At 39.6% G+C, this 26,507-nt stretch overlaps 2 protein-coding genes across 2 annotated transcripts in view; both read right to left on the reverse strand.

The window, feature by feature from the left end:
• LOC135113012 (mucin-2-like) overlaps positions 1 to 26,507 on the reverse strand; it is a 26,654-nt gene continuing 147 nt past the window's right edge. The window contains exons 2-18 of the mRNA XM_064027932.1: positions 26,146 to 26,366; positions 24,904 to 25,044; positions 24,640 to 24,786; positions 24,235 to 24,384; positions 23,856 to 24,005; positions 23,527 to 23,673; positions 23,300 to 23,446; positions 22,962 to 23,108; positions 22,133 to 22,258; positions 21,766 to 21,879; positions 16,741 to 16,979; positions 13,928 to 14,068; positions 7,469 to 7,639; positions 6,741 to 6,791; positions 4,634 to 4,763; positions 3,833 to 3,958; positions 1 to 1,650 (exon numbers count right to left, since the gene is read on the reverse strand). Of these exons, the coding sequence (XP_063884002.1) occupies positions 392 to 1,650; positions 3,833 to 3,958; positions 4,634 to 4,763; positions 6,741 to 6,791; positions 7,469 to 7,639; positions 13,928 to 14,068; positions 16,741 to 16,979; positions 21,766 to 21,879; positions 22,133 to 22,258; positions 22,962 to 23,108; positions 23,300 to 23,446; positions 23,527 to 23,673; positions 23,856 to 24,005; positions 24,235 to 24,384; positions 24,640 to 24,786; positions 24,904 to 25,044; positions 26,146 to 26,366 (3,607 nt within the window). The 3' untranslated portion in view covers positions 1 to 391. The remainder of the gene's footprint in view (positions 1,651 to 3,832; positions 3,959 to 4,633; positions 4,764 to 6,740; positions 6,792 to 7,468; positions 7,640 to 13,927; positions 14,069 to 16,740; positions 16,980 to 21,765; positions 21,880 to 22,132; positions 22,259 to 22,961; positions 23,109 to 23,299; positions 23,447 to 23,526; positions 23,674 to 23,855; positions 24,006 to 24,234; positions 24,385 to 24,639; positions 24,787 to 24,903; positions 25,045 to 26,145; positions 26,367 to 26,507) is intronic.
• Positions 26,442 to 26,507, reverse strand: part of LOC135113180 (serine protease inhibitor dipetalogastin-like) — a 19,146-nt gene continuing 19,080 nt past the window's right edge. Inside the window, exon 6 of the mRNA XM_064028289.1 lies at positions 26,442 to 26,507. This exon is cut by the window's right edge and continues 814 nt beyond it. The gene's annotated coding sequence lies outside the window, so the exon portion shown is untranslated.

Here is a 26,507-nt window from a genome sequence, read left to right on the forward strand (position 1 = left end):
TTACGTAATAAATCTATTACATGAATCACGTAAACTTGTACAAATCCCAGATATTTGGGGCATCAAACATTTCAAGGCTCAACAGCACATGATGAATAGAGAAGCCCAACATGATCACTGACAACTGGATGCATTATTACACATCACATATATACAGATCCAAGGAAACTCCAAACATTTCCAAAACTAAAACATACAAATTTACAAAATAGAAGAGTAAAAATTTACAAGCAACTAGAAAAACCGAAGTATTTAAATGCCAAAATCAAATTTACAAACAAAAAACAATTAAAAACTTCAACAATAGTATTATAAAACAAACCACAAAACCATAAAACAAACCACAAACAATAACAAATAAAACAAGCACAAACACTCACCTAACCAAACATTACAAACAGCACACACACCCATTACTACACCAGTAACTCTCATTCCACCCATTACCATTGCACTCATGGCTCAGAACACACTTGTAGGGACACAACTTTCTCTCACACTGCCCTGAGCTCGAGTAAGGGTTTGGGTTTTCAGGAGGGCTACTTGATCCACCGATATAAGGGTTGTATGGACTGGGGCTAGGGCTCGAGTAAGGATGGTTCAGTTGTTCATAAGGGTTACTAGAGGATTCAGTGGTATAATGGTTGTACGGGTTAGGGCTCAAATAAGGATTGTTCAGTTCATAAGGGTTACTAGAGGATTCAGTGGTATAATGGTTGTACGGACTAGGGCTAGGGCTCAAATAAGGGTTGTTCAGTTCATAAGGGTTACTAGAGGATTCAGTGGTATAATGGTTGTACGGATTGGGATTAGGGTTCACGTAAGGGTCGTTTAGTTTTTCATAAGGATTACTAGATTCAGTGACATAGGGATTAAAAACATAAGGATTATTAACATAAGGGTTATAGACAGACGAGGTAGGTGTGGTATAGGTACCAACAGAATATGGGTTATAAGTGTACTGTCTGTGAGCAGAAATGCCATAGGGGTTAGGAAGGTATAGATCGAATTCATACGGCAAAGCAGAGGTCATGTACGTCTGAATGTATGGATTGAAGTCATATGGTGAAGCATAAGTTGTAGATGTGCTAGAAGATGAACTGAAGGTATACGTAGATGCATGCGTGTTAGAAGTATACGGTTTATAGATATATGCTGGAGTGGTATCAGTACTGGAAGAATATGGGTTGAAGATATATGATGAAGTTGTATGTGTGGTAGAAGTATATGGGTTATAAATATATGAAGGAGTGGTATCAGTACTGGAAGAATATGGGTTGAAGATATATGATGAAGTTGTATGCGTGGTAAAAGTATACGGGTTATAGATTGTTTTAGAAGTGATGGGTGGAGGGTATGGGGTTACCTTAACCGTAACAGTGCTTGTGATAGTGGGGAGAGGATATGGTGTTATTGGTATAGTGACAGTGGTGGTGGTTGTGACAGTAGTGGTGACAGGCAGGATGGTGGTGGTAGTAGAGATGTGGGTAGAAGTGTGCGTGGTGGTGGTTATTATTCTTGTGGTAGCAGTGGTGGTCCGTGTGGTGGTGGTGGTAGTGGTGACGGTAGCAGTAGTGGTGACAGTGGCCGTGGTACAGGTTGGTGTGGGAGTGGTGACCGTGTTGCATCCATTATGTACATCATTGGATTCTGTGGAGTAGGGAGTAAAGTTATATTAGTGGAGTTGAATTAATAGTGTACAAGTGTGACATTCAGTAAGGTAGGGTAACGTGACAGGGTAGATTCTGGGGAGTCGAGTTGAATTGGTAGAATACAGGCAGGTAGGGTCATGTTTGCGAGCAAGGTAGAGTAATGTGACAGGGTAGATTCTGGGGAGTGGAGTTGAATTGGTAGAATATAAGCAGGTAGGGTCATGTTTATGATAGGTAGATTCTACAGAGTCGAGCTAAATAAGTAGGATAGAGGCAGGTAAGGTCGAGTTAGTGGGAGAGGACTACAGTAGGAGAGGACTACAGTAGAGTTAGTGGGAAAGGGGAATAAACACAATACTTAGGTGTTGGAGTTATTAGTTATACTAGATGTATACTAGATGGATCTAGATAAAAGAGCAAAAACAATTTAATAGCACACTAGAAAAACAGGGGGAATCAATACAATACTTAGGTGTTGGAGTTAGTAGTTATAGTAGATTTATCTAGATAATGAATCTAGATAAAAGAGCAAAAACAATTTAATAGCACACTAGGAAAATTAGTAAAATACCTACCAGCCTCATATATAGGTTATTAAAATTTGTCCCAGTGTTACCTACACTATACATACAGTATACATACTGTATTTGGCAGATAAGACAACTTTCAAACAAGATCATTCCCAAATTTTAGTCAAAATTTAATGGTTTTAGCTAATATTGGTGGTACAAGACAATACCCAAACTACCAAACTACCAAACCATCTGTGGTTTGGTCCAATAAGCACCAAACAACCAGAGATGGTGATATACCAGTACAAGGAATAAAATACCTTGAATGTATTACAGGTAATAAGGCACCATCACCCAGCACAAAACTACTCAAAATAAAATTTCCACCAGTTGTTTTCATCCATTTTCATGAAAAAGGATGGATGAAGATGCTATAAAATTGCTATAAAAGTATGTGGTATGATCAGTTTTCCTAAACAAACAAACCCTTGCTTTGCAACACCTGCGTGTGTTGGACTGTCGGATGTATTTATAATTAATATACAGTAAAATCCCTCTTATCCGGCATCAACAGGACCGCCGACATGCCGTATACTTGAATAGCAGTGAAATCCGGCATCAACAGGACCGCCGACATGCCGTATACTTGAATATTGCCGGATACTTGAATAGCAGTAAAATTATGTCCACAATCACCACTCTACACTCACGCATCTTACCATAACAAAGATCAGCTGATCTGATCAGCTGCTTAAGTGTAAGCACAACACGCTTCCTCTTTTCTACAACTTTAGGCATGATGAAGACGTCGGGCGATAAACAGTGCACACGTGGGACTGATTAGATTAGATTTTGATTAGATAGGGTTTCTTTTGATTAGATACACTGACATTTGAATTTTTTCTAAGTATATGGACTTCATTCCTACACAACACTGCAAGCTGGAGAGATTCGTCTTACTTCCAGTGCTTTCCTTTATTGCTTGGCTTGCGGTTTTTATCACTTGGCTTGGGGTTCCAGGACTTGAAGACCTTTATATTACCTGCTACTTCAGTTTTTTTTAAAATGCTGATGAATATTCAATGCTTCCTGCTTTATCCTTTTGTATACAATGCCAGCAAAGACCTTTATATTACCTGCTACTTGTTTTTTTAAAAATGCTGATGAATATTCAATGCTTCCTGCTTTATCCTTTCGTGTACAATGCCAGCAGAAGTTTGCAGTTGTACTACATTAAATTTGGTTTACACACTTTTCAACAGGAATACATTTGTGCCTTTTCTCAACACGGATTTTTAATTTACTTTGTCTAACTTCCCCAAAAGTTGTAATACAAGATAGTTTATTTACAACAGTATTTTACATAAATTCTTAAGATCACTTTGTATCTGGTGTACAGGATGGGCCCCTTTTTCCATCTTTTTAGGACGATTCAAGTGTTTTCTGGTGTATAGGACAGGCCCCTTTTTCGTCTTTTGAAGACTATTCAAGTGTTGTATGCCAAAATATACGGTAACCTTGTCTATACTTCTTCCCTCTGAATTCTGCTGACTTGCACCCTAGATTAGAAACCGGTTAAAATTTGGAAGGATGTTTTATGCTACAGTTTCAGTATTACATTTCACATAACCCTGCCTACAGTCCTTCACATTCCCCTTCTGAACTTACCCGCCCTTCTCTGTCCAAGGCTCATGGTCACATTCAGGTTAATGGCGAGGATGTTGAGCCAGTCCTGAAGCTCTTGGTGAGGGACACCACCAGTGTGCATCAGGCAGACGTCAATGGCACAGTTCTCTGGAGAAGTGGTTGGTGCAGTGACATTAATAAGGGAGTGAAAGAAGACAAGGACCGAGAAGGAATTTGGTAGCAGACTATACAGTTATTCCTCTGTTGTGGTATTTTGAGAAAAAAAAGATTTCACAGAAAGAGTTTTAGTTACATTACATTCCTCCGGTGAGGTATTATGCAAGGATTTTAGTAGAAAGGTTATTCATATACCTAAATTGTTCTGTTGTGGTATTAGTTATATAATAAAAATATGGAATAAAAATTAGTATTAGTTATGTAATAAAAATATGGAATAAAAGTTAGAAAAAACAATTATCTTTATATTATAAAACATACTGTAGCACAAAATATGAATCCCGCACAAAATATGAATCTCGCAAAGTTTTAAGAAGAAAATTGTAAGTAGTTACGGGAGACGAGATTTTTTTTATCCTTATATTACAAAACTAAGACTAGCACAAGATACACATCTCACAAAGTTACAAGCAGAAAATTGTAAGTAGTTAAGATTTTTTTTTATCTTTATATTACCAAACTAAGACTAGCACAAGATACACATCTCACAAAGTTACAAGTAGAAAATTGTAAGTAGTTATGGGAAAAATTTGCTGGAGAATGATTGAGGCAGCAGTATGAGTACACTCCCCCTAGCACAGCAGTGGTTGGTACTGCCAGGCTTACCTATGTGCGGCATCATGTCATAAATTAAGCCCTCAAGCATAAGGGTGGTGGGTTTGTAGCGCTCCAGCAGGGCAGTGCACGTCCTCCTGTACACAGACTGCCACTTCTCCACAGCAGTGCATGGGTCCTCCTGAAAATTAAATGCTCATGTACTAAAGATTTCACTTGGACAAATGGCTTAAAGCTCTCCTGAGGACTGAATGGAGACGGACTGTTACTGAAAAGTGTACTGTGACAAATGGCTTTGAAAAGCTGCAAAAATGTCAGTGCAATAATAAATCTGTCCTGATATATCAAGTTATAGTATGTAGTTAACTATGCATCAGAGACCACTTGCTAGTACGCCTGGGAAGTGGTCTATCCATGTGACATTTATTCCGTTATTGAAGGTTTCAGCAGTAAAACAGTAACAAAGAGGAGGACTAGGAAATGCATCTAAACGACATTTGTTCTGGTTACTGAAGACTTTACTATGACAAATGGCTGGACTAGACTGAAAATTGAAAGAACATGGACTAAGCAGAACATTGAAAAAACATGCTGCAATACTGACATTTGTCCTGCACTGCCAATTTTGCAGCAATAGTATGAACAGGAAAGCTACCCATCTACATACCAGGCTGGCAGTCCCATAAACAGTGGCCTGGTCAAAGCAACAAACACACACACTCAATCCCATAAACAGTGCCTGGTCAAAGCAAAACACACACACACACTGTAAAGAGGCTGAACAGTGTTTTTACAATTGAGATCAAAAAGTATTGTTTCCCATATACAAGTATAGATGTATAGAACAATCTGAACAAGGAGGTAGTAAATTTTTGGATGGATGGACATGGATTTTTGCTAAAGCCAAGTTGGATACTCTAAGATATGGAGTCGGGACAGCATAAGAAAAGCGCTTCTCCCAGAAAGTGCAACTAGGTAATGCACACTAATCCTTAGGCATGTACTAGAATAGGGCTAGTTTCATGGACCACCCAAGAAAAAAAAAAAAAAAATTGCTATTCTTCAAATATGCAATATGAAAACTTTAATTTGTTAAGAGTGAGAGAAAGGAATAAAAAAAAAGCACACGCGACATCCTGCATCTTGAAATATGCACAGGGGAAAAAATGGCCATGGAATAATGTAAGGGTGATGTTTTCATAAATTCAAAGACTGATAGGAGTTCCGAAAACAAATTCAAAGACTGATAGGAGTTCCATTTATGGAAGTTCCAAAATGAGTTCCATTTAAGGGAGTTCCAAAATGCAAGAGTTCACAGCATGAGCAGTGGCATCTTCACATATGCTGTCCAGTCTTGCTACACTGCTCTATTGTCAGGATTAACTCGCATACCAGTAAGTTTCATTAGTTTTCCTTCCAAAACCCGCGTTGGCAGGCATCTGTGGCCTCTTGCAAAACTTATTTAAAAGTAGCTTTCTTTACTTTGAAACACACAAGTTGGCACATGTGTCACTAGATTCATGAGGAAATTATCTTCACAAATAAGTAATTTCAGTAATTTCACAAATTTTTTCCCTCAAAATTAGGTAATTTTTTTCCCTCAAAATTACATAAAAAATTAATGTTCATGACTTTGTAGCTCAGAACTTTTCCTGGAAGCATTATGTAGCTCAGAACTTTTCCTGGAAGCATTACATGTGTTGCACACCAATTAAGTTGTCTTTATGAGCTTTACAACAAATACAATGGAACCATTTTCATTGTGATATGTCACTTACGAAAATAAAGAAACATCGAAATCACCATTCATCTCAGATTACGTGTAGCCAGCCTGAGTCATGGACCGAAACCGACAAATTAACACCGAGCCTATTCTGGGAAGATTCAGCGTTGCCAGTTCATTACTTTTGTGACACTTGTGCTTACCTTCCATAACTTTTGTGAAGCTTTGACTTCCTAAAAAAAATTAACATCTTTGACTTCCCAAAAAAATTAATGCCAGTGCAGTTTCAAACCCAGTGCACAAGATGATTAAAGTTTCCATAATTGATTCAAATTGATTTGAAAAGCAAACAGGTTTACAGCAGGGTATGGAATATTTACATTCAATGCCTTGCCTTAATGCAATCCACTGCCCTTGCTATCAGGACAAACTCACCATGTTTGTCTGGCTGCCAAGATCCCTGCAGAACACAGTTGACACTGCAGACTGAAGAGGAAAGGGAGGGAATCATTAGGTCAATACAGGCAGGTAATCAAATACAAGGACATGACAAGAAGGAATGGGAAGAGACATTAAAACAAAGGGAGGTGAACAAAACACAAGGACATGATAGAAGGATGCAACACAGAACCGATGGCAATATACAGCATGGATTTCTGTAGTCAAGGTTTGTTGAGAGATGGTGGGACAGCAAAAATTTCCAGCAAAGATTTAAGGAAAGGAAGTGAAGGGATGTGATGACTGAGGACTCAACTGTCAAGATATATTAGGACTGCAACAAGCAAGAGAGAGAGAGAGAGAGAGAGAGAGAGAGAGAGAGAGAGAGAGAGAGAGAGAGAGAGAGAGAGAGAGAGAGAAACTAACAATGGGAAATGAAGTAGGAATTCCATGTTCCTTCCAGGTTTGGGAATTCCAGGTTCCTTCCAGGTTTATCAAGATGGACTGGAGTTGCAACAAACAAGACAAACAATTCTAGCAAAATATGAAGGGGGTTAGGAGAATTAGGAATCATGCACAATATGAAAGGGGGTAGGTAAGGGGAGTCAGAAAATGGAATTCTAAGGGGAGTCAGGAAGGGGAATTGTAACAGTACGAGGGGGGGAGGTAAGTAAAGTTGGGAAGGGGAGTGGGAGTGATGAAATGAAGTGAAGTGGCCACAGTACCCTCCAGGACTTGGGGAAGGCGATGGGCCAGGGGTTGGTGGTGTAGATGGTACCGCCACGTGATTGGAAGTCGTTGGCCAGATGGCCATCATAGTTGCCACAGAGACCATCCAGCTGGTTCTGGAGAGAGGCAGCAGCCCACACATCCAGGCGGTGAGGGCATGCCAGCACCTGTGGAAGCAAGTAATTTAAGGTTGGGGGAGACAAAAATATTTTTAAGAAAAATATTAAATCGTGAAAAAAGTACATGTTAGGCATATGCATTCCCTATTATTTCACAGATTTATGGTGAAACGTGAAATACTTGAATTTCATTTAAAGGTCCTCTACTCAGCCATGTGCTTTTGTTTGCATCAGTAGCACATTTTTTCCCAAATTAAGAAATTGGTAAAATCTTTCAATTTTTGGGGTGAACATATGGAAGAGAGCAAGTGGTGCCCAGTGCTTGAACATATGGAAGAGAGCAAGTGGTGCCCAGTGCTCACTCCAGAGGTGTCAGGTCTGCAATTTACCTGCCCAGTTAAGCTGTAACTGGTCAGACTTGGCAGGGAAAAAAATTATACTAACTGGTCAGATTTGGCAGGGAAAAAAATTACAGTCACAGGTTAGTTTTAGGACTGCTTTTGCATATGAAGTTGTAGCATTCTGTCCCGTCTCCATATCAATATTTATCCATTTTCTCTTTAAACACGTGTTCACTGTTTGCCACAATCACCTCTTCCTTCTGTCCTGTCTCCATATCCATATTTATCCATTTTCTCTTTAAACATGTGTTCACTGTTTGCCACAATCACCTCTTCCTTCAATAGCATTCTGTCCCATCTCCATATCCATATTTATCCATTTCCTCTTTAAACATGTGTTCACCATTTGCCACAATCACCTCTTCCTTCAAATCATTTCAGGTTTCAATAGTTGGATATGCGAAGTTTATTTCTTTGTCACTAGCACCTTCACCATTTTCTTCCCATTCCCCCTCATACATATCTCTCCCTCCTCCCCATTTCCCCTCATACATATCTCTCCCTCCTCTGCCTGTGGAACAATGTCATTTCTGTCTATTCTTCCTATATTGTTTGCTAATTTGTACATTATCAGGTCTCACTCTTCCCTCTCATCTTGTTGGTATTTCTTCATAGTACCATCTTTGTCACTGTCCTCTGTATTCTTTTCAGTTTATCTTTTTTTTCTATGTGGAGCTGAAACAACTGCTGCATATTTCTATTTAGCCCATCATGCTTGTTATAATTTTCTTCCATTTCTTTATCTAAATAGTCAAACACCACCCTAATATTTGTTAACAGGCTGCATGTAGAACTTAATATTCTGTTTATGTGCCTTTCAGGTCATGGTGTGTCCTGGATCCTCACTCCCAAATCTTTGTCTTCATTACTTTTCATTACTATTTCTCCTCCCATACTTTTCATTACTATTTCTTCTCCCATTTAGTAATTCCTCACTCCCAAATCTTTATCTTCATTACTTTTCATTACTATTTCTCCTCCCATACTTTTCATTTCTATTTCTTCTCCCATTTAGTAATTCCATGAAAGTCTTACTTCTTATTTCCAAGAGGCGTCATTTTCTGGCATTAAATTCTAGTTTCCATCTTTGGCTCCAATCATGGAACTTGTCAATATCCATTTGTAACTCCTTGCAGCCATTTTGATCCTTAATTGTTTTCATTATTTTTCCATCAGCAAAAGTTTACAGAACTATTTAGATCCTCAGTCATATTTACATATATTTGAAACAAAGGGTGCTAACACATATCCTTGCAGTACCCCACTTGTCACTTCAAGCCAACTTGAATAATGTCTGATTACTGTTCTCATTTCCCTGCCTTGTGAATAATCATCCATCCATCTCAAATGCTGCTCTCGTTAGTCCTCATCTCTAACTTCCACAAAAGGCTTTGCGAGGAACTTCATCAAATGCGTTTTTTTTTTTAGATCCAGGTATACCACATGAACCCATGTGTCCCTCTCTTGCACTCCATCTATTACCCTTATATAAAATCTCAGTTGATTTGACACATGATCTCCCTCTCCTGAATCCAAATTGCTTTTTGGTAATCTTTTCATTATCTAAATATTGCACCATCTTTAATTACCATTTCACAAAGATTTAAGTTCCATTCTATTTTCCCCCTTTGTATACTGGAGTAATGGAATTTCATTCCATTTCTTCCTTTGTATATTGGGATCCATTTCTTCCTTTTGTATATTGGGATACTATGTTAGCTCTTCTCTACATGTGGCATAATATCAGGAAAAATATATTTGAAAACTTTCTTCCTTTGTATATTGGGATCCATTTCTTCCTTTTGTATATTGGGACTATGTTAGCTCTTTTCTACATGTGGCATAATATCAGGAAAAATATATTTGAAAAAGTCTTAATTTTTTTTTAAATACAGGAATTGCAAGTTTTCTGAATGGCTGTACCTACATGTGGCACTATCAGGGAAAAATTAGGTTTTCTGAATGGCTGTACCTACATGTGGCACTATCAGGGAAAAATCAGGTTTTCTGAGTGGCTGTACCTACATGTGGCACTATCAGGAAAAAAATAGTATTTGAAAAGGTAATTTTTGAAAATTTAGGAATTAAAAAGGATAGTTACATATATGCATTACCACTGTGCAAAATTGTTAAAACAAACAAGAATGGGTCAGCAAAAAACCATCATACCACATGTTCCCCTTAAGGAGCAGTAGAAGAGAACAGATGTAAGTAGCTGTGGTAACTGTGGGGAGAACAAGTGATGCAAGGAGTGGCAAGAGAGGTGGATGTACTATTAACCCCTTCCCAGCGGAGGATCTATATATAGACTCGAAATTGGGACTTTTTGTCGGCGCGTCTATATGTAGACGTTTAGACGTTTGCTCTCATTTGACCACACTAAATTGTAGCATGGTCTATATGTAGACGGCGCGTCTATATGTAGACGTTTAGACGTTTGCTCTCATTTGACCACACTAAATTGTAGCATGGTCTATATGTAGACCATTCCTTACTACTACCAAAATTAATAAAATAAATTGGTATTTGGCATCTCAAATCCCCTGACACTTGCCGACATTGCCTCTCAAGGACAGTCACCACTTGTGCTTTGTCGGTGGCAGATGTGCTACTCACATCAAATAACAGTTTTTGCCTTTTTCTATTTTCCTTTATTATTAGTCTATCATGTCAAGGAGAAAGCGACCTCTTAAGCCAGAAGATATTACGGCTTTGGTAGCCGAGGATATAGATGCTGATTTTTTGGACGACTTTGATGATTCTGATTCATCTACTGTCAGTACTTACACTGATACAGAATCAGAGTGAGGTTGAGCCAAATGACCAGTCTAATGCTGAAGAAGAAACAGACACTGATGATGATATTCAATATAACTGGCAAAGTCAATCGGCTGTTGACAGAGAGCCTTTTCTCTTTACGGGAGATAGTGGTGTAAAACTTGTCCTGGAAGATGACCAGTCACCTTTAGAAATATTTCATGCTTTTTTTGATGAATTGCTGGATCACATTGTATCAGACCAGTAAGTATGCAGCAAAAGTGTGATGAAAAAAGGAGAAAGGGTAAAATGAAGAGAAAAAGCAGAGACTTGTTATGGAGAGATACTAACAAAGGAGAAATGTATGCATTCCTTGGATTGCTGCAAAAAGCAGAGACTTGTTATGGAGAGATACTAACAAAGGAGAAATGTATGCATTCCTTGGATTGCTGCTTTTACAAGGAATTGTGAAAAAGCCATCTATCTATTCATATCACTCCTTTTGGAACAGCTTATTGCTACTACTCCTTTTGGAACAGCTTATTGCTACTACTCCTTTTGGAACAGCTTATTGCTACTACTCCTTTTGGAACAGCTTATTGCTACTACTCCTTTTGGAACAGCTTATTGCTACTACTCCTTTTGGAACAGCTTATTGCTACTACTCCTTTTGGAACAGCTTATTGCTACTACTCCTTTTGGAAAATGTATTATCATGAGACAGATTTGCTCTTCTAAAGTACCTGCATTTCACTGACAATGAGGATAACAGTGATCCTACATACAAGTTCAAGGAGGTCCTGGATATTCTCATACAAAGATTCAAGTCATCTTATGTTCCAAAGCAAAATGTAAGCATTGATGAGTCTCTCCTGCTCTGGAAAGATAGGCTAAAGTGGAGGCGATATATTCCACTAAAACAAGCTGGATTCGGTATAGAAAGTTATATCTTAGCTGAGTCTGATACTGGCTATGTTTGGGATCTTTTAGTCTACACAGGAAAGAAAACAAAATATGACAAATAGAAACTTTGTCAGATGAAAAAGCCTACTAAGATAGTTTTGAGACTAATGCAGTCCCTACTGAATCAGGGCTACATTCTGGGAGTTGACACCTTGTCAGATGAAAAAGCCTACTTGTCAGATGAAAAAGCCTACTAAGTTTTGAGACTAATGCAGTCCCTACTGAATCAGGGCTACATTCTGGGAGTTGACAACTTCTACACCTCACCAGAATCGTTTGAAATTCTTCTTGACAACAAAACAGATGGAATAGGCACTTTGAGATCCAACAGAAAACTATCCCCAGAAGTTGAATAAAAAATTCTGAAGAAAGGTGAAACTGTAGTACATTACAAGCATAAAATGATGCACATGAAATGGAGGGATAAGAAATGTGAACATGCTAAGCACAGTATATGAGGATTCTATGGAAGAGGTAACAGTAGCAGGGAAGCAAGTAAGCAAGCCAGATGTGTGCATCAAATACAGGAAACATCACATGGCTGGAATAGATAAAATGGACCAAATAATCTCCATACAAACATCAGCTCAGAAGGGTGTGAAGAAATATTACAAGAAATTATTTCTCAGAATGCTGGATATTGCATCACTTAACTGCCATGTTATTTACAAAGCAAATGGTGGACGGAAATGCTTCCTTGACTTCAAGCTACAGTTGATTGAGGAGATCGTCTCAAAATATGCTGGTAACATCTACCACCTAAGAAAGCCTAGTGGTGATCTCTCTCTTGGGCCATGTCCAGCATGACTCGGTGGAAGACATTTCATTGTAGAGACAGGATCCCATGATGAAAATAGTGATAAAAAAGTCCAAAGACAGTGTGCCTATTGTGCTCTACTCAAAAAGAAGAGAAGCATATACAGCTGTGATGCATGTCAGCTAACACTGTGTTGTGCCATGCTTCAAACTATACCACATGGTAGCAGCTTTGCCTAAAACTGAACAAATACAAAAAGAATACATAAAACAAATGAAAAAAAGTGGGAGGGAGGGAGGGTAAACCACATCCAGGTCACAAGTCCTGGACACTGCCTTTGCAATGAGTGCAAGTGACTTAACCTTCATATAAATGTATCAATATACATATAACCAACCAAACTTAAATAAGATCCATATATAGATTCAAATGTTTGTTCAGTTTTGCAGCAGGGTCTATATATAGACGTCAGTCTGGAATGTCCACTTGTGGGGGAAACTACATATAGATTTATGAATGAAAGTCAACAGCGTCTATATATAGATGATTTTCTTTTTGGTAGTACATACATCTGCCCTGCCACTGGGAAGGAGTTAAGAATACCAACATGGTACAAGCCCAAGTGATGAAATAGCAAAACTTTATTTTTACTATGCTGTCAAAGTAGTTTCTTTTTTCCATGCATTTCTTATACCAAGTTGAAAGTTTCCCAATAGTAAATAGCTGTGTCAAAGTAGTTTTTTTTCCATGCATTTCTCATACCAAGTTAAAAGTTTCCCAATAGTAAATAGCTGTGGGGAAAATATATGATAAGGAGCAGTAAGAGACCAGAACTAAAAGCAACTAGAAGATAACCAGGCAGTTAGGAGGACCTAGTAGCAAGAAGGTAAAACTGGAGAGGCAGAGGTTGATCTAGTAGTAAAAACCTAGTAGTAACAGTAAGAATGTTAAACTGAAGTATATAGGAAAATTAGAAATGAAATTAAAATGAAGAATGCAATACAAAAATAATGTGCTAACATATTCATATGAAGTAAATATCAAAGGTAATGTCACAGTCACAAGAACAAAATTATCAGGAAAAGACTTCATGCAGTGTGAAGAGTTCCCCACTGAAATGTTTAAAAGGAAGAATGCAATACAAAAATAATGTGCTAATATATTCATATGAAGTAAATATCACAAAGGTAATGTCACAGTCACAAGAACAAAATTATCAGGAAAAGACTTCATGCAGTGTGAAGAGTTCCCCACTGAAATGTTTAAAAGGAAGAGTAATGAGCTATAGAATGAAGTAAAATGTTACATTAATGAAAGTGGCAAAAGAAACGGGTAATGAACCCCGACAAAAAAAATAAAAAATGAATGCACCAAAATATTCACAAAAAGGTAATGAATGTCCCAAGTGACTCAAGCACAAACAATCACAAAAAGAGCTGAAGAGGCCCAGCAACACACCGTAATGCCTGAGGAGCCGGCGAGGAAGATTCCACAACTGCCCCGCCATGCCAGCACTGGGAGGTGATCATTCACTCCCACGTTTTCCAGTACCATGACTTCATTCTCTGCCACCTCGAAGTCTACACCATTCACGTTTATCTGGGAAGGAAAAGTAGTACTAGGTGAAATCCCTTGCCTCTACTTCTAACCTTTACTCTTAACAGGTTCTCATGTGATGCAAGAGATTTTCCTAGGATTTTTCAAGTGCTTTTCAAGAGATGAAATTTTCAATCAAGAGATGAAATATTCAATCAAGAGATGAAATATTCAATCAAGAGATTTTCCTATGATTTTTCAAGTGCTTTTCAAGAGATGAGATTTTCAATCAAGAGATGAAATTCTCAATCAAGAGATGAAATTTTCAATCAAGAGATGAAACAATTAAGTTCAACAGGTTTGTTCCCCTAGATTTGAGATTTAATTGATTTTTTTTTTTATTACCAGTGATAGAACACAAAGTTTAGCTGCATTTACTTTTTGCTGCTCTAACTTTTACAAGGATGTAGTGATGTGAGGTTTTTCCCAGGGAGTTTTCTTGATTCATGTTGAGTTTTGCCACTATTAGTTTTAACCATGTTCTGGTAATGAGTTTTTTTTTCCTCAGGATATTTTCTCATTCCCAGTGATGGAATATCTTGCATAATTACATATTTTCCTGGGACTTTTCTTGATTCCCAGTGTTAGAACATGTTTTTTCAACCAGTGTTTTCTGCAAGTCCCAGTGATAGAACATGGTTTTCCAACTAGTGATAGAACACGGTTTCCCAAGAGTTTCCTTGATTCACAAGTGACAATATAGGCTTAGTAAAGGTTTGAGGTTTCTTATTCTACATGGGTTTACCAGAAGATTTGATTGGAGGTTCAAGGTTTTCAAAATTCTAGAACAAATAACCAACAAAATACAAGACCACATCGCTTTACTTGGTATTTTAGATTCTAGTGGTATTTTACATTGGTAAAAAACAACCATGACGTTCAGAATACAGGGATTTCCCATCCCATTATACGAGCATCTGACATACCAGAAAAGATGAGCAGATTAGGGACTACATTAATTATGGATACAAAAGCTGATTAGGGACTACATACATTATAAGGGTGCAAAACTGCCCAACTTAGACACGAGCTGTCAAGAGGCAAGTGATTAAATTTACAGTAAAGAGGTGAGCAATTAATATTGCAGAAAAAAAAATGCCCACCTTCCTGCACCCTCACACTAACATCCCTTGGCTGTATGGTGATGTACTTGGAATCAGGGCTGTACTAAGAATCGGGGGCCGTATTAACAGATTCTAAGTTAGTCTCAGCTCTCTGGTTAGATTTGTGCTCATCTCCTAAGCATACCAAGCTGAACTCTTGAGCCCCAGTGCAAAATGGTGAACAAAACAGTGAAATCTTTCATTTCTCAATTTCATGTTAGTGCAATCTTCACCTTTTTTTGGGGGGATTAAAAAATAATGCAATTTTTACATTTTTGAATTAAAAATGTATCATTGATTTTCTAAGTGTCACTGGTTTTGTAAGGATACATAAGCAAATTAGATGAAGGCAAGTGTACTTTGTCTCATTGTTTATGTCCATGAGCCAGCACCACTCCCACTCAGCAGTGCCTCCTTTCCTGTCCTTTTTCTGTAGTATGGAGATGACTCCTAAGGCTGAAAAAGGCCAAAAGAGGAAACTCAGCTGCACCAATGGCAAAACTTTCCACATCCAGTCAGTATTACAAGGAAAGATGCAGCCTGAATAGATTCACTCTTTCAGCAGCACAAAAAAGCTGCATGGGCTCTATTACTAAGAAGGTAAATGGGACACCAATAACAGGACACAGGAAGATCCAAGGTCATCACTGCTGCATTCCTCATTAACGAAACACTAATTAGTAATGCCCGTGAATCACTCCTTCCTGTGGGGCTCTACAAGGCATCTCCCACCAAGTTTGTCACAAACACTCCTGCAGGTTTAGTCTATACATGTCCAATAATTCAGAGTCACTCGTGTCATCCTTACAAAGTTGAAAATTCTTGAGGTGGCAGGATCAGGCTCGATGGTCAGCCATCTTTGGTTCTTTGTTTGGTTAACTTAGTTTTGGCACAACTCTTAGGACCTGGTTAACTTAGTTTTGGCACAACTCTTAGGACCTATCTTAAACAAGACTTAGACTTAATACGACTTGGGAAGTTAAGCACAGCTAAGCACAAGAGTTGGGGCCGAGTACCTCTAGTTAAGAAATCTGTCGATACAGTTTGAAATGTGCAGCAACAAGTTTGAGTACTGGAAAACTGCACATCCCTCCCCTGTCCCCTACCCATCAAGCATTCTTCCATTATTTACTAAACACTGGTGAGCATTATGCACATTTTATATGTTTAACATGAAGTAATGTTCTTTGTAGGTCCTTTCAGGCTGCTTTAGCTTTACTGACATTTCCCTTAGACATTTGTTGCATTTGGTATCATATAGTTAGCTTTGGCATTGTACATTTTAGCTTGAATACTTTGAATCCAACCCATTTTTGCCACTAGTTACTCTATTATATGAGAATTCACCATATGAGCAACTCAAATGGAACCTAACTGCTCATACCATCAGAATCTCCCTGTAATCATGCCTTTGGATCTCAAGGACAGTTTTTTGAGGGAACAAATTACTTAAAAAGTACAATACCATATTGCTTCCCCGACTAAATAACTACAACAAAATAGGACTCGCTCACTTTGACAATTAACTTCACTAAACACCAACAAAATACAGGGCCATGTAGCTTCACTCACTTTATAGATGTCATCGTGGAGGATTGTGACAACCGTCAGTGGGTCATTCTTGAAGGTGGTGGAGCTGAAGCATGGGTATTGGTTCTCCTTGCAGGGCACAGGGATGGTGAACACACCCACAGGAGGATTGAAGGAGGACCCAATCTGGGCAACGCTGTAGTTGCAACTGTCATGGAGGTGGTACAACTCATTCTCAAAGGTGAAGACATGCAGGTCACCATACAGGAGACAGTGGGCACCTGTCATGAGGGAAGGAAGATGCAAGATATGTTAACAGTAATAAAGAAACAGAAAAGACAGAACATAAGAACCCAAGAAATAAGGGAAGCTGCAAGAAGCAACCAGGCTTGCACGTGGCAGTCCCTGTATGAAATATACCTACCTATTTCCATTTATTATCCCCATCCATAAACTTGTCTAATCTTCTCTTAAATCTCTCTTAAATCTCTCTAGTGTCCTAGCACTAACAACATGATTACTGAGTCCATTCCACTCATCAAGCACTCTATTTGAGAACCAATTTTTTCCCCATCTCCTTCCTAAACCTAAATTTTTCAAGCTTGAACCCGTTATTTCTTGTTCTACCCTGGTTGCGGATCCTAAGAATTTTGCTTACATCCCCCTCGTTATAACCCTTATACCACTTAAAGACTTCTATCAGGTCCCCTCTATCAGGTCTCTCTAAAGAATGTAAATTTAACAGCTTTAATCTCGCCTCGTAAGGAATACTCCTCATCCCCTGTATCCTTTAGTCATTCTCCTCTGTACTGATTCTAATAGATCTATATCTTTCATGTAATGTGGGGACAAGAACTGCACAGCTTTAATCTCGCCTCGTAAGGAATACTCCTCATCCCCTGTATCCTTTAGTCATTCTCCTCTGTACTGATTCTAATAGATCTATATCTTTCATGTAATGTGGGGACAAGAACTGCACAGTGTAGTCTAGATGAGGTCTGACCAGCACCAAGTATAACTTTAATATTACTTCCTGCCTTCTACTTTTAACACTCCTAAAAATGAATCCTAGTACCCTATTTGTCCTGTTTCTGGCTTCTATGCATTGTTTCCCTAGACAGAGTTCAGGGCTAACTATAACTAAATCTTTCTTGTACCCGAGTTTGGTTGTTTAATGTGTACCTACTGTGTGGGTTTCCTCTACCTACGCTAAGTAATTTGCATTTATTGATATTAAATTGCATTTGCCATCTATCCGTCCATTCATTCATTCTATCTAAATCTGCCTGCAAGGCGATGGCATCCGATTCTGACCTAATTAATCTACCTATCTTTGCATCATCCGCAAATTTACTAACACCACTACTAATTCCACTATCCAAGTCACTGATATATATTAGAAATAACAATGGCCCTAATACCGATCCCTGTGGCACCCCACTAATTACATGACCCCACTCAGATTTCGAGCCATTCATTACAACTCTGTCACCTGTCACTAAGCCATGACTATCCAGACTAACACCTTCCCATCTATTCCGTGTGCCCTAACCTTTCTCAGGAGCCTTTGATGGGGTACCTTGTCACCTTTCTCAGGAGCCTTTGATGGGGTACCTTGTCAAATGCTTTACTGAAGTCCAGATACAAGATATCACAACTATCACCATTATCTACTGCCTCGTACACCTTACTGTAAAAACTCAACAAGTTTGTTAGGCAAGACTTTCCCTTCGTGAAGCCATGCTGTGACTGATTTATCAAGTTATGTTTGTCTAAATGTTCCTCGCTATTATTGATTCTAATATTTTACCTACAACTGAAGTTACGCTGACAGGTCTAGTTATATGCTAAAGTTTTATCTCCTTTCTTTAAAGATGGGTACCACATTAGCCTGCCTCCACATTACTGGTACCTCACCCGACTCCAGAGATTTCCTAGACAAACATTTCCTAAAGACAAACTAATGGCTCACTAATAATCTCTCTGCAGTCCTTAAGTACTCTGGAATACATTTCATCAGGTCCTGGTGTATGGAACTTTTTTAGCCAATCTATCTCCTGTTCCACTATCTCCCTAGTTATGGAAATAACTGTCAGCTTCTCATTCTCATCTGCTCTAAACACCTGTTCACTATCTGGCATATCCTGCATGTTTTCCTGGGTGAAGACTTAAAACGTACTCATTCAGAAGTTTACTAATCTCCTCCCCAGAACTAACCAGCTCCCCATCTGCTGCCTTTAATGGACCTATAGTATCCTTATTCTTCATCCTGTATACCTGATAAAATCCCTTGGGGGGGTCTGCCTTTTCCTGGCTGGCTACTTTTAATTCCTATTTGCCCTTAGCTTTCCTAGTTAACTTCCTGACTGTTCTAATTCATTATATTGTGACCTCAAAACTTCACCTGCCCTTAATCTCTTACATATACTTCTCTTACACCCTATATAATGCTTTAACCTAGCAGTCATCCATTTAGGATCTTTTTTTTTTTTTTGTGATCTTATTGTCTTATACGGGATATTTACTAACTATCCTGTATGAACTTCATGAAATATTTATAAAATTCATCTACATTTACCTCCCCTAATCCCCTCATCTCGGCCCCTACCATCCTCTCCACTCCCTCATCTACTCGCCTCGACCTTGCCTCTCTCGTTTCAGCAGGACATGACATTCCAACATACTCACACCCAACTCCCCCTCCCTCTCTCCTCTGCCCCTTCCGGACCCATCTTCCCTCCTCTTGTCCTACACCCTCACCTCTCTGAACTCCATCCCTGACCTGACCTCATCCTGCATCCCTTGCCAGTCCACTCCTTGGAGGTACCTTTTTAATTCTTCAAAATCTGCTCTCCTAAAGTCAGGTATTTTACTAGTGTATTTGCTTCTAACAGTTTCTTACCATTCTAAATACCTAATTTCCCTATGGTCACTGTTACCTAGCTGTCCTCCAACCTCTACCTGCAGGACTGCTTCCTCCCTGTTAGTAAGAATTAAATCTAGAATATTATTCCCCCTTGTGGGTTCTATGACTACCCGTTTTAAAAAAATCATCCTGAATTACCTTATGAATTTCCTCTGCTTCCTTGTTACCCACCATCACACTCCAGTCGATATTCCTAAAATTAAAATCTACCACACATACCTGACTGTACCTGTCTGCTCTAATTCCTGCCACAGTGAGGTGTCAATTTCCTTTGTACTGGTTGGTGGTCTGTAAACTACCCCTAGTACTACTGACTGCGATCCTTCCTCAATATCTACCCATATCGACTCTGCTTTGTTGTCCGTTTTAATTCTACTGTTGCTTTGTTGTCTGTTTTAATTCTACTGTTAATACAACACTAACGTGTCCCTAACGTATAATGTGACGCCGCCGCCTCTCCTGTTTTCCCTATCTTTATAGAACATTGTATAATACAAACATCTATCTTAACCTTTGGATTAAATACTTTTCCTGACATATCTAACCAAGTTTCAGTTAAAGCAATGATATCAAATTTCTCTACACACGCTATTCCTCTTAGCAAGTCTTAAGCTATTTCCCACCTTCCCTGAGCTAACTACCTTTCTAGATTTAACCAATTTCCCGCTCGCCTTCTCCTCACTACCCCTTCTTCCCTCCCGACTAATGAAAAAAGTGCTGGAGTGCAGTTACCTCCCAATGCCCCTCGCCTTCTCCTCACTACCCCTTCTTCCCTCCTGACTAACGAAAAAAAGCGCTGGAGTGCAGTTACCTCCTGCTCGAGTGTTTCGGCCAAAACACGAACACCTTGGCGTGATAAATGCACTCCATCCCTGGCGTACAAGGTGTCCCTACCATAGAAAAGGACCCAGTTGTCGATGAACGTCCATCTATTACTCTTAAAATGATTCACTAGCCTGCGATTCACTGTGCAGGGGAGGGTACTTGCTGTGAGGGACCCTTGTTCCAAGGACCCAGTTGTCGATGAACGTCCATCTATTACTCTTACAATGATTCACTAGCCTGCGATTCACTGTACAGGGGAGGGTACTTGCTGTAAGGGACCCTTGTTCCAGAACACAGACCAAACTGTCCCAATCTGTGTGGCCAATCTTCAAAGTGAGGGCAAGAATACTCTCTTCTGTCAGGTGCTAAGGGGCTAAATGTGTTGTGTGATAGAGTGTGAATGTCAAAGTTGTGCATCTTCCTTTCTGGGGGAGTGTGCCTTGGTATATACATGTACATAAAAGATATCTGCATGATGGTTCCACAGTGAAAGCCATTTATTAAACAAAACTATGATGGTTCCACAGTGAAAAGATATCTGCATGATGGTTCCACAGTGAAAGCCATGTATTAAACAAAACTATGATGGTTCCACAGTGAAAACCATGTATTAAGTACATAAAATGCATTAATAGTTTGAGTTAGTGATTAAACTCACTTAGCATCTGTATCAGATAACCTGTATGAACAACACAAACTGCTGTCTGTACCCTACCTGCAGCCTCACATTTAAGCATTCATCAAGGATGCCCTGTTAAAAACTATTATTAAAGCTATGCATCTTTGGCACATCTATTACAGCTTTCCCCTCAGCAGCTCAAAAAAGCCAGCACAAGCACAACTTCAAGTGTGCTAGGCAATACTGCAAAGCAAGACAAACCACAATTTTTCTGAGAAGACACCAATCAATAGGAACCACAATTTGAGAAGATGCCAATAAATAGGAGTAGTGTAGAAGTTCATATTTTCAATGCTAGTAGTTTCTATTTTCTATAGTATTATGCCCATGGTTATTAAAGGAAGTACATATCAGAGCAAAATAATAAGGGAAGCTATAAGAATCAGTCAGGCTTACAGCAGCAGTCCCTGTATATAGTGCAACTTTGAGAGACTAGTGACAATGAGAAAGACACTAGTGGCATTAACGAGTGAATGGTGAGGCACTTCATACTCTCAATGCTTGTAGTTGTATTTGTTAAGTTGCAGTATTTCTTATGTTGCAATACCCTGTGTTACTCGAGTACTGTTTTACAGTTTTACCAACAACACAAGGAATAGACACCAAGACAAGTCCCTACCAACACACTGGCACTCACAGCAGTCACTGATGGGGCCAACAGGGACCCATCCCTCAGCTGTGCAGGTCATTGGGAAGCACAAATCTTCCAGCTGCTCCCCAAGGTCATATCCATGTCCTGCAAACCTGCAAACTGTACACCAACACATCAGTTACAAAAGGTAGTGACAGTAAGCACAAAAATTTGCATGACCTAGTACACACCACAAATACTTCTGTAATACCCACATCAAATGCCCTAATGGAATTTAATACCCAAACCAAAAACACTTGAATCTGTAGTAACCATCAATACTCAAGTACATTTAATACTCACACTACTGATTCAAACAGTACAAACAGTATATAGTAACTACACAGCAAACTTGACACACCAGCCAACTCACCGCTAGGGTTTGGTGGGATCTGCCCAGTTGCCTCAGCCAGCAGATTTCCTTGATGGCAAGACAGCTTTACGTTTATCTCTGGGAAAGTCCTCATGTCCTCAATGCAACACTTCTCAGAACCTGAACCTGCCAAGGAATAGAAGCCTGCGGTGTAGCAACGAAAGAAATGCAAGAGTAAATATATACAATACATCAGAACCTGAACCTAAGAAATACTTGACTGCATATAGCAGAAGAATAAGAAAATGCCAAGTAATCTGCCAAATAAATGCCAGGGCACAGAACCTGAACCTAAGAAATACTTGACCGCATGTAGCGGAAGAATAAGAAAATGCCAAGTAACCTGCCAAATAAATGCCAGGACAGTGTAACAAGACAGACAGACCACCAGAAGGAGAGCCAAGCAAGCTCATCAATGGATGTCAGTTGTGCACAAAGACAGGCTGCAGCACTATTATTAGAAATTTCACCACCTGTAGCCAAGTCACAAGCTACATACAAAACAGCAGACACATTAATCCGAGAATAAATGGCACTTGCATTTGTTAAGATTGAAATACAGAACTGTTAAAGTTGAAATCCACTGAGAAAATTCATTAGGAACTGTAGGTTATCGAGCAAAATATATAAAAAATTTAGTATAAAAGGCAGAAGGCATAAAAAAAAAGGCAATGCAAGAAAAAAATATATTACCTTCACCACTGGACAGAAAAATGATATTTATATTCAAGGTTAAAATTTGCTTAGAGCTAAATGTTAAGGGCAGAAGGCATAGATATAAAATTATACTAAACCACATAACACATAACCATCTCAGTGCATCACTCACCACAAGGCCCAGCATGTGCTGTGCTGATGCAGGGATTGTGGCATGCTGCCTCGTCCAGGTGGCACTGGCTGGGGTAGGTGGTGCCATCGCTGCTACACACAGCATCAGATAACTGTGGCATTGGGCACGGGTCCCCACACTCCCGGGCTGGTGGCAAAAAGACTGTCACCACAATTTCACTTTTTTTTTTTATTAGACCACAACAAACTGGAACAGGGATAGATTAACTGGAACAAGTTGCCCAATATTGCCTTCATGCCTGAAACTTCTCTACAATAGGACATCACTTACAACAACAAAACACTACACAAATTTTCACACTGCAAGACCATACTCACTGCAGGGTCCCTTTCCTCTGAGACCAATACAGTTGTTCAAGCAGAGGCTAGCATTGTTGAGGGTGCACTGGTTCATGTAGGTGATGCCGTCAGTGCCACAAACCAGGTCAAAGAAGAGTGGGCAGTTCCTTGGACATGGTTGGCTGTCTGTAGAGTAAAGACTTGGATTTAAAACAGCACTTGTTAAATAAATACTGGACTTGTCAAGGTTTGAACTTGCAACCCACCACACTGAGATTGATGTTCCACCACCAGACAGGGGTTGTGGCATGCTGCCTCCTCCAAGTGGCACTGGCTGGGGTAAGTGATGCCGTCACTGCCACACACTGATGCATGATGCTCAAAAATAGGACAAGGATCCCCGCACTTGCGTTCTGCCAGAAGATTTTTTAAAATTTACGTCATAAGGAATCAACATCAACCATTTCCTTTACATATGTACAGCCCACCATCTAAAGTTTCTAACCATTTACTTTTGTGCATCTGTCTGTAATAATCAAAACGTAATAATCAAAACAATCTTTGCAGAAACTATGACTTGAGCAAATTTACTCACGGCATGGCCCAACTGCCCTTAAGGTGAGGCACGGGTCATTATTGCACCGGATAGCTGCGCTGAGAGCACACATGTTGCCGTAGGTCTTGCCATCAGTGCCACACACCGGGTCAATGTGCAGCGGACAGACGATGTGGCACCCCTCCGAGTCTGTCAGGGGAGTGGCAGGCAGCAGACAAACATTATACTATCAAATTTATTATTTTTAGCTCTATACCAATAATGAAAACCACAAATAGTACTTGAAAGGAGTTAGCCACAATACAAGTGTAAACTTCACGGTGGTCACCAACTGCAGACTCGATGAACAACAGTGTTCTACAGCAGCTGGCAACATCCACTGGGAATGAACAGAGAATGTACAGCAAGCTTCACGTACCACAGGGCCCAGTGTGCTGCACTGTCAGACAGGGCTGGTGGCATGCTGCCTCCTCCAGGTGGCACCGGCTGCTGTAGGTGGTGCCGTCACTGCCACACACGGCTAACTGCTGGTCGATTAGAAGTGGGCATGGCTCCCCACACGTGTGCTCTGGCACCACACAAGAACATATTAGCAGTCAAGAAATTGTTAACTTTTCATTGTGATACCACCCTTTCAGTTTCCAAACCCTTTCATTTTCCAATGAATTAAGCAAGATCATACATCCCAGACTTTATTATGATCCACCTTCAGTTACTAGTCATCAGTCACTCCCAAGTTTCCAAACTAAAACCATTCACATATACCAAATCATTCTGGTTTGTTTAGCTTCCACATACACATGGAAGTCCACTACAAACATACCACAGGGCCCCTCATTCCTCAGGGTGATGCAGGGGTCATCACACTCTGAAGCAGAGTTGAGGGCACAAAGGTTGTGGTAGGTCTTGCTGTTGCTGCCACACACTGGGTTGTAGTCCTGAGTGCATATCCTGGGGCACTCTTGATCTTCTGCAGCAAAGAGGAGGAGGAGGAGAACATTAGCAAGACTAATGCAGTAAAGCTTCCTTAAATACATCCTTAAATTAAATGTGGAATGCCATGTCAAGGTCAGTCAGGCTCACTCACTGCAGGGCCCCTGGTGCCGTACAGCTAAGCAAGGGTTGTGGCATGCGGCCTCCTCCAGCACACACTGGTTGGGGTAGGTGTTGCCATCAGTACCACACACTCCCTTGTCAGAGAACAGGCACGGATCACCACAGGTATGGGCTGGGCAGGAAAGGAAGTTCAGAAGTTCTAATCAAGACTAGTAATCAGGGCTATTTGAAGTTTAGATTGATTAAATCCTTCCTATAGCAAGCAATGAAAAGGGAATAGAAATTACAATCACATGAAATACATGAAAACGATGCATGAAAATTCACTTTTATAAGAAATTCACACTTTTTTTGAAGTTCAAGGTTAAATCCCTCATTCCAAAAGAAATTCACACTATGAAATTCACACTTTTTTGAAGTTTGTGGATTAAATCTCTCTCCAAAATTGAGCAGGGAAAGGAGTACAGAAGTTAGCACAACATGAACTTCAAGCAATTTTTTTTTATGGCTTAGGTAGATAAAATTTGTCACTAGAGCAAGCAGACTTAAACCAAGTAAAACCTCATTTAAATGTTTGCATAATTTGGGTTCATCTAGACACCCATGCATCCACTCAAATTTCTTACCATAGTTGAAATGTACAATTTGGGTTCATCTAGACACCCATGCACACCCATGCATCTGCTCAAATTTCTTATCATAGTTGAAATGCACAATTTGGGTTCATCTAGACACCCATGCATCCACTCAAATTTCTTATCCTAGTTGAAGGTCATTGCTTCAAATAATCTGTGTCCAACTATCCATTTGTGCTGCATTGGAATTTCCAACTCGAGTCATACACCACAGCTTCAAGTAACCTGTCACCTATACATTTGTGCCAATTAAACCTTCCACATTAACCAAATCCCACTGCTCCGAGTAACCTCACTGTTCAGCTACATAATTATGCTTAGTAAATTTTCCATCCTAACCGAATATTTCACGAGTAATTAACGACATTCCTGGGAGCAGTGTTTACTCTAAAATCCACATTCAATCTTCCATCCTAACTGAATATTTCATGAGTAATTAACCACATTCCTGGGAGCAGTGTTTACTCTAAAATCCACATTCAAGTTAATAAATTTTACACCTTAGTGAAATATTTCATGAAACATACTAAATAATTAGGTTCCTGGCAACACTGTTTACTTTAAAATCCTATTAAAAGAAAACCCATGTTCAAGTTAGTGTGGCTTTCACTGCCAACCACAACTCTTGCTCCACTCACCGCAGTTTCCTTTGGCTCTGAGGGTGATGCAGCGACTCTCACAGCGCTGGGCATTGTTCAACTCACACAGGTTGTTGTAGGTCTTGCTGTTGCTGCCACAAACTGGGTCGTGATACTTGGGGCAGATACTGTGGCACCCTGGTTCACCCCCACCTCCCCCTCCCCCTGCACAGACAAAGAAGGCTACTGTGAAGACTGCTACTTTCTTTCCACACAGGCTACTATACAGTATACACAACACTTAATTACCTATTTCTTTTAATATACAATACTCTAATCCCTTTAATACACAACACTCTTATCTAATCCCTTTAATACACAACACTTATACAATACTTTTAATCAAGTCTTACTTGATCCTT

Source organism: Scylla paramamosain, chromosome 25 (assembly GCF_035594125.1).
Source record: "Scylla paramamosain isolate STU-SP2022 chromosome 25, ASM3559412v1, whole genome shotgun sequence".
Taxonomy (NCBI): domain Eukaryota; kingdom Metazoa; phylum Arthropoda; class Malacostraca; order Decapoda; family Portunidae; genus Scylla; species Scylla paramamosain.